At 34.0% G+C, this 12,989-nt stretch overlaps 1 protein-coding gene across 1 annotated transcript in view; it reads right to left on the bottom strand.

Annotated features, from left to right (window-relative positions):
* Mttp (microsomal triglyceride transfer protein) overlaps positions 1 to 12,989 on the bottom strand; it is a 49,798-nt gene that overhangs the window by 16,506 nt on the left and 20,303 nt on the right. The window contains exons 9-11 of the mRNA XM_020181010.2: positions 10,725 to 10,893; positions 9,340 to 9,447; positions 215 to 427 (exon numbers count right to left, since the gene is read on the bottom strand). Coding sequence (XP_020036599.2) covers positions 215 to 427; positions 9,340 to 9,447; positions 10,725 to 10,893 — 490 coding nt within the window. The remainder of the gene's footprint in view (positions 1 to 214; positions 428 to 9,339; positions 9,448 to 10,724; positions 10,894 to 12,989) is intronic.

Raw genomic sequence — 12,989 nt, 5'->3', positions numbered from 1 at the left:
ATATTTATGCTTCAAGATATAGGTCATTATAGATTCAAAATGTGAGGCTGCTTTAGAATAGCTTTAAGTACAATTTAAGAGTCATTTCTAAGCAGAAGAGAGTGAACATTTGGAAAACATAAGTAAACAAGACTTTAGAGAAGTTCGCATTTGACTCATGTTCAGATGTGGTTCATCCCTTCTATTAATAATTGCAAATATTCTTGATTTTTACCTCATTGGTTATGAAAGAGACATCATATCTCTGGAGGGTGGTGGTAGCAAGGTGGCTAATGGGCCCCTCTCCTGCCTCTGCATACTTCAGAAGGAGTGGGATGCCTTCTGGAAGCAGGGCGTTCTTCAGAGCCAGCAGGTACATCACAGTGTCTTCTTTTTTCCCTGGTTTCTCAAGTCCTCCCAGGATTAACTTCTTGGCTTCTACTACAGCCTAAGGGGGAAAAAAAAAGAATCACACAACTCAGACATTTGCATGGCTGAACATAAAACAAACTTGGACAAGAAAACCACCTAAACTTTTAGAAAAGTTTACATTGATTGCCTGCCTGAGACACACAATGAAAGCAAACAGGTGAAGCTTGATAGAGGCATATCTTTTGAGAAATACATATGTTAACACATGCTTAAGAAGCAATAAGTGTAATTAATAATAGGCAAATTTAGTTTTGAACATTCTGGACGTACAAAGTCATTTTAATTCCCTTGTGATTATTTCAAAAACTCTCCATTTATTGAATTTCTAAAACAGCAATTATGTGAAGCCTAAGTATCACCATACACGTTTTCTGAGTTAACAACTTGAGTGAAGGTGCTTAGAGCTTGACATACAAAGTCTGGTTGTAAATGTTTTTAAAGTGCTTTGCTTCACTTGGCTCCAAATTTAATTAATGCTGCCATACAGTTAAAAAACATTTCTTAAATGCCTTATATGTGGCAAGGACAAGACCTAGGCAAAAAAAATACTAAAAAAACAAAAAACATTGAGGACAAGTTAATAGTTTAATAGAAAGGCAAGTTAGAAATGGGTCATCTGAGTTCTGATTTTGTCTTTGTCACTGTGTATGTTTTACAGATTTGTGTTTCATCTTTAAAATAAAGATTCCTAAGCTCTAATTCAACTACAGGATTTGTGAATTCTGAAATTAAGCTACAGGTACATGCATACACACACACACAGAGGAAGGGGAACAAAGGGGCAGGTTAGGAGTGGGGAAGAAAATACAAAACATACAAATTGAAAGAAAGATGACAAACTTTACATACAGAGAAGTGACATTTGTCAATCTTTATATTTGTAAAAATAATTCAAGCTTGATAACATTTTGTTGATGAAGCAATGGAGAAAAGGCATTCTCAAATTTTGATGGCAGGAGTATAAAATGGTACAATTCATATGGAAGATAATTTGACCAAAGCTAACAAAACTCCATTTTGATCCAGAAGCCCTAGTCCTAGCCCTGAAGTTACATTTCTAACAATAAGAAAAACTGTGCCTAAGATTATTCAGTTCAGCATTATTTGTAATAACAAAATAGTGGACATCATTGACATGACCCTATATAGGAGACATTGAATAAACTGTAAGCCATTAAACAGGGAGTATTAGGTCATTGGAAAACGGGATGAGGAAGATCTCTGTTTACCAATATGGAGTGATTTCCATGGCATAGTGAGCAAAAAAAAGTAAGCTATAAAAGAATATCTATAGGATGTTATATTCTGCACAACAAAGAAGAGAGAGAGAGAGAGAGAGAAAACATCTGTTTACTGTTGCCAAAAGAAATACAGGAAGAAGCAAACAGAAGTTAATGATTCTGTTTACCTACAGGATGTAGATAAGAATAGGTGGAAGGGCCAGGCACCGGTGGCTCATACCTGTAATCCTAGCTACTCGGGAGCCAGAGATAAGGAGGATCACAGTTTGAAGACAGCCCAGGCAAATAGTTCATGAGACCCTATCTCGAAAAAACCCTTCACGGAAAAGGGCTGGAAGAGTGGCTCAAGGTGTAGGCCCTGAGTTCAAGCCCCAGTACTGCCAGAAAAAAAAAAAAAAAAGAAAAAGAAAAAAGAATACATGGAAGGGATAAATAAGAGAATGAGGCCGCTTTGAGGATATTTTTGAAATATAGCTTTGGATTTTGGACCATATTAATATTTTAAATACTCAAGAGATAAAATTAAATCAACAAAGATGGAAAATTACTAAAACTTAATTGAAACATAAACAAATGAACTTAACGTATTAAATTGATAATATAGCTAAACAGAAGAGGATGAAAAGGAATTTATCCAAACAACTTATGTGCATGGAAATCAAATTGCACAACTTCAATGGGATATAGTCTAAGGACAAAAGGAACTGTAATGAAGTCTTGAACTGAATTTAGTTTATTTTTGCAAAGATGTTGGTATATTCAAGTCTATTCCAATACTATTGTGTCTATGCTTTAGGACTAAGGAAGTGAATCAATATATTGATGCTCTTGAAAATTACTGTGGGAGAAGAAAGATACAGAGTGGAAGAAGGAAAGAAAGAACCTGTAGTGCTGTATACAAATCAGAGATAACAGTATGAGTTAATACTTTCATAAATACATATGTTTTGGCATTGTAAGAACCCGGATGCAATGGCACTCTAGCAATAAGAAGTAAACGTGTTCATGGTTAAACTATCAGATGTCTGCAACTCACCAATGGCTCCACTAAAAGGAAACACTGAGGAATGAAAAAATGTCAATATGTTAAGAATTGGTGAATATAGTGTAGGGTATAAAAATATTTGTGGAATTGTACTATTCTTATAACTTTTGTAGGTTTGTATTTTTTTTTCAAATACAAATTTGAATGCAGGTAGGTCAAAATGTAAACCAAAAAAAATAGGAAGGAAAAAAAAGAGGAACATGAGGCTTAGTCCTGGCTGTGGACTTGTTGGGCTGCCATTTAGACTGTCACAGGGCTTGGGGTTTTATATTAATTGATGCTAAAGAGCTTTAGCACTGGCTGGAATGGCAGGTACCTTTGGGGCATGTAATTATTGTGTGCCCAATAAATACTTTAAATTTGTTCTTAGAATACCTTACTTGTTTTCTTTCATATATTTTTGCTTTGATCAAAACATAGATGAGTGTTTCATGGCAAGAAACTAAAAAGAAAATTTGAACATTTACTGTAGTTCAAATCTCATTACCCAAAAAGATGCCTTAAAAAAAGTTGTTCAAAGACATTAACAGGATTAAATGACAGTGATAGTTGGATACTTTGGAGCTACTTGCAGGGCAAATTTAAAGACCCAATAAGAACTAAGCTGCCCCTAAACAGAAGAACTTTAAGTCTGATTTTTTACTTAGTTTCCTTTTCATGGTACATATCTTGGTAATTTTACTCTCTCCCAAGATGTCTACTCCTGGATCTAACTTCTCTGAACTGCAGATGGTTATTACCATCTGCCTGTTGGACAGCTCAACCTGGTGGCCCAAAGGATCTCAAACTTCAAATGGCCAAACAAATTAATAATTCTACCCTTCTCTCATCCTTAAACCAAATTCTAGAAACCTTGGTAAGGTGGTTTGGCATCACCATACACCTACTTTTCCAACCTGGAAGCTTTAGAATTACCTGTATTCTAAACATCTTTCTCATTCCCCACATCTCATTGATCACTAAATGCTGTTAAATCTACCTCCAAATGGCTCTTGAATCTGTCTTATCCCCTCATTACCTTGCCCAGAATTTTACTGATTCTTACAAAATTACCTCAAAATATTTCCGATTAGATTTCACTTATTACTCTAGCCATTACTAGATTTATACACCATCTTTGCTTTTTCCTAAAAGAAAAACTCTGAGAATATCATTTACCTGCCTTATTAAACTCACCAGTCCCCTTTCCTCCTGTAGAACAAAGGCCATACTTCTTAGCTTGATATTAATAAATATTGTTTCTCCCTCTCCTCTCTTCCCCTCTTTCAAGTATTTCCACCCCCACCTGTCCGCTTCCACAAAGGTACATATTTTGTGTTATAGACCCACAGAACCTCTCACTCTTTCCAGGAATATCAGAGCAACTTTGGGTCTTTTCATACAATATTATACTTCTCCTATAGTGTCCTTATATGCTCTCTTCACCAAAAAGCTCTTGCAAACCAAGTTCAAATATTACTATGCTGTTGAAACCTCCAGTACCCTCAAACAGCAAAGGCTTCTGTGTTCCTGTCTTCTTAGATCTCTTTATGTTTCAATAATACAGAATCCATGGAAGATTGATTCCAGGACTTCTGGGGAGACCAAAATTCATAAATGTTCCAGTCCCTTACGTAAAATGAGAGGGTATTCACATATAAACTATGTAATCCTCCTATATATTTTGAATCATCTCCAGGTCACTTGTAATACCTAATACAATGCAAATGCTAAGTAAATATTTGTCCTACTTTATTACTTAGGGAATAATGATAAAAAGAAAAGTCCAAATGCATTCATTACAGATGTAATTTTTCTCCGTGTTTTCAAACCATGGTTGGTTGAATCTTGAATGGGGAACACACAGACACAGATGACCAACTATATCTATCTGTGTTTGATAAGAAGACAAGGAATTCTTTGAGTAAGGTATAATATTTTGTGCAAAGAGTAAATGCTGAATAAATTCTGTTGAATGGATGTTTTTTATATGTGACGGCCTTCTTTAGCCAAGATATTTAATACACAAATTGCTACAGTAAATCAACTACTCAAATAATCATGGAAGTTAAAAATGTAAGAATTCATAGTCCTTTAATGCCATAAAAATAATACTAAATTTGATTTTAACCAGAATTGATATTTATTTTCAATGCCCCTGTTGTTGATAACCTTTTTTTAATGATTAATGTACATTCTATCTGTGGGTTGCCTCATGGACTCATTTGGTTTCAAGAATGTTGTCCATATTATTTTTAATAGCAAGCACTTTAGTGAAATAATATAGTGAAGTCTTTTGTGATAGAAAAAAAATATGAACTGGATGCTGGTTATATAATTAGGACAGAAAAAAAGTATTTTCATATATTCAGCATTTTAATCTATCTGCATTATAGACAAATGGGCTGTGTTTGATTTTAACCTATTTAGATTTTCCACATTTATTTATGCTTACAAAGTGAGTGTTTTTTAAGCAAAAAGATTTGAAGATTGATAGCCTACTCAGGAAAGTAGAGAAACTTTGAGCAAATGTAATTTAAAATACAAAGTTCTAGGTGATTAGAAGTCACTAAATTTCTATCACCAAAACTCAAAACTGCAAACTACATTTACTATAAACAAAGGTCTGGTCTAGGAGGAAGCCTTTGAGTCTAATATTTTCCTAAGGACAAGCACTATACTATCCACACTATTCAGAGCTAAGTTAGAAGGACAAAGAAGGTAATTATATTGTGATAAACATGTCAATTCCTCAAAAGGATATAACAATTATAAATACACATGTGCTCAATGTCAGAGTGCATTAATATTAAAGCAAACATGAAGATCTGAAGGAAGGCAGACTGCAACACAATCAAAGCAGAGGACTTTAATGCCCCATTTTTAACAACATGCAGATCATCCAGACAGAAAATCAGTAAGAAAATACTGCACTTGCTATACAGTAAGACCAAATGAACCTAAGACTTATGTACTGAATTCCATCCAATATCTGCAGAATAGATATTTTTCTCAAGTACACACAGAAAAATTTCCAAGCTGTATGTATATTATATCACAAAACAAGTTTTAACAAATTGAGGGAGAATGAAATCATATCAAACATCTTTTCTAGCCACAATAGTATGATACTAGAAATCAATAATAAGAGGAAATCATGGAAATTTAACAAATATGTTGAAATTAAACAATATGTTCTTGAACAACTATTGTGACAAAGAGGAAATTAAAAGGGAAATTTAAAAAATTCCTTGAGATAAATAAAAATGGGAATACAATGTACCTAAACTGATGGGCTGTAAAGGGAGCTTGTAACACTAACTGCCTACATCAAGAAGGAAGAAAGACCTCAAGTAAACAACACAACATAAGTATGTTATGAACTAGTAAAATTAGAAAAACTAAATGCAAAATTAGCAGAAGGAAGGAAATAACAAAGATTAGAGAATGAAATAGAAAAAAAATGCAAGGGATCAATGAAACTAAGATTTGTTTTTTGAAAACATAAGCAAAATTAACAAGCCCTTTGCTAGGCTTTAAAAAAAAAGATAAGATTCAAATATACAAAATGAAAGAGGAGGCATTACAACTCATAACACAAATACAAAAAATCATTAGAGACTACAATGAGTAATTGCTATATGCACAAACAAATTAGACAACCCATGATAAATGGATAAATTCCTTAAAATGTTTAGCCTACCAAGACTGAACTATGAAGAAATCAGAAATCTGAACAGGTCAAATAATCTGCTTAGACTGAATCAGTAATTAAGTCTCCCATCAAAGGAAAGCCTAGAACCAGATGATTTCACAGCTGAATTCTTCCAACCATTTAAAGAAGAATTAATACCAATCCCTCTCAAACTCTTCCAAAGAACTGAAGATGAAGGAAGACTACTAAATTCTTTTACAAGGCCAGGATTAGCTGATACCACAGCCAAAGACACTACCAGAAAAGAAAACTAGAGGCCAATATCACTGCTGAACATACATTAAAAACTCCTCAACAAAATACTAGCAATAATGTATTGAAAAACTTATTCACCATGATCAAATGGTATTTATAGCTGCAATGCACCAGTGGTTCAACATATGCAAATCAATAAATGTGATTGACAATGTTGACAGAATGAAGACTTCAAACAATATGATCATCTCTATAGAAGACATTTGATAGAATTTAACACTCTTTCATGATAAAAACTCCAAATGAATTAAATATAGAAGGAATGTTGCTTCACACAGTAAACCATATACAATCAATCTGTAGCTAACAATGCTCAATAGTGAAAAAGTTGAAGGCTTATCCTCTATGATCAGGAGCAAGGCAAGCGTGCTCACTAGCACCATTTCTGTTCAACATCATACTGGAAGTCCTGACCAAGGCAATTAGACAATATAAAGAAATGAAAGGCATCTAAGCAGTAAAAGAAGGAACTGAAAGCATCTCTGTTTGCTGCCCATGTGATTTTATATATAGGAAACCATAAAGATTCCATCAAATCACTGATAGCATTGATACATGAATTCAGTAAAGTTGCAGGCTACAAAAAATCAGTAACATTTCTATTCACTAACAGCATACAATCTGAAAAAGAACTTAAGAAAACAACCCCATTTATAGTAGCATCAAAAATTACTTAGGAGTAATTTAACCAAGGAAATGAAATATCTAAATACTGAAAACTAGAAAATACTGAAGAAACTGAAGATGACACAAATAAATGAAAAGACATTCCATGTTCATGGATTGGTAGACTTAATATTGTTACCAAAAGCAATCTGCAGATTCAATGCAAATCCCTATCAACATATCAAGGGCATTTTTCACAGAATTAGAAGAAACAATTCTAAAACTTGTATGGCAACACTGATCAGTGGAATAGTATAGAGAGCCCATAATAAACCCACATAACTGATTTTCTGCAAAAGTGCTAAGAACACATAATGAAGAATGAAAGGGTTTCTTCAATAATGGTATTGGGAAAACTACATCCACATGTGGAAGGATGAAAATGGGCCCTTATCTCACCCCATACCCAAGAATTAACTCAAAATGGATTAAGGACTTAAATATAAGGCCTGAAATTGAAAAACTACTAGAAAAAAACATAGCAGGAAAACTCCTTGGTGTTGATATAGTCAGAGATTTCCTTAACTATGACCCTAAAAGTATAGGCAATAAATATAAAAATGGACAAATGGGAATGTATTGAATTAAAAAACTTCTGCATAGCAAAGGAAACAAGGTGAGGAAACAATCAGGAGACTGGGAGGAATTATTTGCAAGCCATACATCAGATAAAGTACTAAAATCTAGAATATAAAAGGAACTCCAATTACTCAATAATAAGAAAAATTAACCTTATTAAAAACTGGTAAATGACCTGAACAGATATTTCTCCAAAGAATACATAGAAATAAATGATCAACAGATACATGAAAAGTGCTCAACATTTCCTATCATCAGAGAAATAAAATTAAAACCACAATGAGATATTGCTTCACAACCACTAGATCAAAAAGTATCGGCTAGTATCAAAAAGTTGCAAGATAAAGTGTTGACATAGATGTGGAAAAAATGTAACCCTTGTACACTGTTAGTAGTATTATAAATTAGTGCGGTCATTTTGGTAAAGAGTGGAGGTTCCTCAAAAAACTAACAATAGAATTACCACATAATCCAGCAATCAAACTCTGGATACTTACCTGAAAGAATGAAAACAGTATGTTCCTGAAAGTATTACTCATGATAGCCAAGAATGACTGGATTTTTTAAAAAATGTGATATATATATATATGTATAAATATATGGAATGCTCAGCCATTAAAAAGCAAGAAATTCTGTCATTTGAAAAAAACATGTATGACCTGGAGGACATGATGCTAAATGAAATAAGCCAGGCACAGAAAGCTAAATACCACATGCTCTCACTTATATGTGAAAATTTAACAAGTCAAACCCATAGTAGTGTATGCAGAGTAGAATGATGGTTGCCAGCTGTTGGTGGGTGGGGGTAGGAGGTAGGGAAGAATGAGCCAGGAAAGGGGAAATGTTGGTCAAAGAGTGCAAAGCTTCTGTTAGACAGGAGGAATAGGTTCTGGTGGTAATACAACATGGTGACTAGTTAGTAATAGTGTATTGTATATTTCAAAATACATAAAAGAAGGGATTTTAAATGTTCTCATCACAAAGAAACAAGTATCTGAGATCATGGATATGTGAATTTGTACAATTTGATCATTCCATAAAGTCTAAATCAAAACATCACATTGTATATCATAAATATGATTATCCACCTTTCAGATGATAATAAAATGACAAAAGATCTGAGTACATATGTAGTAGGCATCAGAACATATATTTTGATAGAAAGATTCACTTTCTAGCAAGTATTCATTGAGCATTATCTGTGCACCACTCATCATTTTAAGCAACTGGTGTTGAAAAAAACCAAAGCTCAATTTCTGTGTGGTGCTTACATTTTACTGGGAGACAGAAATAAACAATACTTATAATAAACAACTGACTTGGAAAAATATTAGGTGGCAATAATGGCTATGCAGAAAGGAAGAGTAGAGTAGGGTAGGGGATGAGGATGGCAGTGTAGAGAGTATGAACATTGTGGTCTGCAGCAGTAGCATTGGGTTTGCACTTACTTTGAGTTTGCAGCCTTCATTCTCACACAACTTCCTGACAAGGGCTCCAATGATGATCATAACAGTCTCTCTGATGTCATTACTCCCAAAGGAACCTTTGAACTTACTCTATTAGCCAAACAGGAATAAAACAGATTACCAAGGGCTGGAAGTGTAGCTCAAATGGAACAGTACCTGCCTAGCAAGTGTGAGGCCCTGAGTTCAAACCCCAGTTCCGACAGAAAAAAAAAAAAAAGGTTAACAAGACATTTAAATATTTCCAAGGGACATACGTGGTTAAGAAAAAAATAACCAATACTTGAGAACAATGTTTTTATCTTCTCAGATAGCAAGCTCAGAATTTTGCTTTTGACACACTCAGAAATTCTCTATCTAGTTTTGAAGGAAGTGTTAATAGAATACTTTCTTTCCAGGTATTCTTACCCATGACCTATAAACTCTTTCAGGGTTTATGGATTGGATTCTTTGGGTTAGTCAGTGAACCAAAAAATGTTTATAAATTTTCATATGTGAATACTTTTATTGGATTTTCAAGTTGGCTTATTTTCTTAAAAGCTTATGAATTCTTCCACAAGATCAGAAATGGATAAATGTACTTTTAAAAAAAGCATTAGATTCCTTAGAAATTAATAACAAAGACAGGACTATAAAATAGGTACAATGTGTGTAGTGGGTACTTATGGGAGGGAGCGGGGTAAAAGGAGATAAAGGTGAGGGAATAGGGTTGATGGACTTCATATACGAAATAGAACAATGAAACCTCTTGCAATTGGTTTAAGTGGAGTGGGAGGGGGTCAAGAGGAAAAGACTAGGGTGATCTAACCAATGTATAATGTAAGCCTATTTAGAATTGTCACAATGGATCCCCCCTGTACAACAAATATATCCCAATAAAAATTATAATAAAAATCTGTACAACGATAAAAAACTCTTTGACTTAAGAAAAGTTCACTTTTTGTTTCCAATATAATTTCTTAGTATCAGAAGGATTATATCTCTTCAATGTGTATGTATAAACACCATGAATATTTTTGAAGTTAAAACAGTTTTAAAAAATTACTTATTGAAGCCAAACCTAGACTTCATTTTTGCCCTTGGGCACATGATATGACACGTGAACACAATCTTTAAGTTTCCCTGAACGATCGCTTGAGTTAGTTAGTGGGATTATAAAGACACTGAGTGAAAAAAAAATGTACTGTACAGTTAATTAATGGATATTCAATAGTCCAGTATAATTTGAATGTGAATACTCAAAAGCTCTTCTTTGCAGCCTTCATTCTGATCTGAGCAATTTTAATTATTGCTTATATTCTCAAGAAGTTTTTGGTTTTGTTTTTAGCAGCTGAGAGTCTTTATTTTCCCATTAAGTCCCCTGGACTTACAATGAGGGTTCTCAGAAGATCTTCATCAGGATGGGAGGCAAATCCACAGGCATAGAGAAACCTCTCCTGAAGGATAATGCTGCTGTCACTTTTGAAGTCCAAAAAGTCCAAAGTGGCTTCTAACGAGTCTGAGGTCTGAGCAGAGGTGACAGAATCCACCAGCTGGGGTCTATAAAAAGCCATCATTGTGGATACCAGTGCTTAGGGGCTTAGGAATTATTTAAAAGTCTACCACTCACAGACTCCCCACTGGTTTGAAGTTCCTAAAGAAGGGTTTTTTTTTTTAATTGAGCATAAAAAGGATTGAAGGTCAAAAAAGATCCTCTCTTCATTTCATTTAAACCTCTCTTAACTCCTTCTCTTCCCTTCCTTCCCTTTCTCCCTCCCTCTCTCTCTCTCTCCTTTCCCCCTGCCTCTCTTTCTCTCAATGTACATTCAGAATATACAAACTAATTCTACCATATTAACTTAAACTAAATATAATTTGGATATTTGTAAATTAAAATTGTATAAATAAAATTACAAAATAGGATCAAATTCTTTGCTATACAAATAACACATGAAATCTACAGTCTCCTAAATTGAGTCTTTCCTCCAATTAGCTTTGCAAATACACATAATTCTCAAATGCCCAATTTAATTAGAAAACCATTATTTGATACAAAATATGTAAAATTCTTTTAATTTCATATCTTAGGGAGTTTTTTTCTCTTTTTTTGAAATAAAAAACAATTATGGTATACTTCTTTGTTTACCTACAGTGAATATATGTGATCATAAGGGAACTCCTACAGGAAAATTCTAGTTAAATATTCTAGTCTTGAAATTTCTTTAGTTAGTGGAGTCAGGGATGGCAAAATTTTTGAAACTATAGTTGTCTGTATGTGTATAGCATGCTACATGCTACCTTCATAAAAACACAACAGCCATGTGCTTAATACTTTATACTTTGAAAAATTATATACTTGCACTGTATTATTTCAATCCTATCAAAAACCTAATGAATAAAGCAGAGACAGAGACATAATGCTTATTAGAGTGTCTATTGTTCAAGTACTACACTAGGAATTTTAGGTATACAACCTCTTCATCTTTAAGATAGCATTTAAATAATATCTTTTAAATAGTATCTAGTTTAGGATTGTTGGAAAGATTAAATAATCTATGCAAAACATAAGACTTCTTGGCATATAAGTGATTAATAAATATTAACTTATTAATACTGTTACCTTATTTAATTCATCAAACAGCACTGGCAACTTAATGCTAATATCCCTCTTACATATGAGGGCACAGTCTCAGAGATAAAGAGTCACTTGTTAAAGGTCACATAGCTAGCAACTGGTGTAGCTAAGAGGTTTTTCAGACTCTCAAGTCCCTGGTCACTTACTTACATTGGTGTTTCCCAAAGTGTTATCCCTGAAGCATTTGTCCTATAAGATGCTTTAAGAAAGGGGTTTTCAAAGTCATGTTAGTGTAGAAAATGTGGAAGAAAACGTAAAGAATATTGTCAGATTAAAGACACTGAAAAGTGGGGCTCAGGATGTAGGTCAGCAGCAGAGTGTTTGCCTAGCATGTGCAAGGCCGTGGGTTCTATCCCCAGCGTTATGCAAAACAAGCAACAACAACAAAAAAAACACTGAAAGTATTTGCAATAACCAGAACTATATAACTAGTTTTGCCCAGTGTTCTCCAGCTTCAGTTGCTCATAGAATCTTTCTTCCTCTTAACATACCTGCTAATATCTTTCTTGTCAACTACTGAATGGACAATATAGGCACTTTGGGAAATGTTAAATCTTACCACATGCCTCCCGCTATCCTACAGTAAATGGAGATTTTATTATCCCTATTTTATACATCTAAAAAGTGCAGCTCAGAGCTGGCCATGGTGGCACACACCTTTAATCCCAGCACTTGGGAGGTAGAGGCAGCAGGATCATGTGTTTGAGACCAGTGTGGGCTACATGTGAGACTTTGTCTCAAAAAAATAAGTAAAATAAAGTGAGGTTCAGAGAGGCTAAAAGTGAATGACTTGCTTAAAGGACAAATGTCTCTTAGAGGGAATTAAAGTTAGGTTTATTTAATTTTAGTTCAACCTAGTCTCCTTTCTTCTGCATCAAGCCACATTGTACAACATATGGTATGCTACAATATTGCTTACATAATCTGATCTAGAAAATGCACCGGGTAGTTTGTTATTGTCGCAGATAAGATTAAGGTTTAGAATAATCCCTATTTTAAATTAATACTTAATTTTTACACT

The sequence above is a fragment of the Castor canadensis genome, chromosome 9, assembly GCF_047511655.1.
Source record: "Castor canadensis chromosome 9, mCasCan1.hap1v2, whole genome shotgun sequence".
In the NCBI taxonomy this organism is placed as follows: Eukaryota; Metazoa; Chordata; class Mammalia; order Rodentia; family Castoridae; genus Castor; species Castor canadensis.
This window is presented reverse-complemented; position numbering and strand designations above follow the sequence as displayed.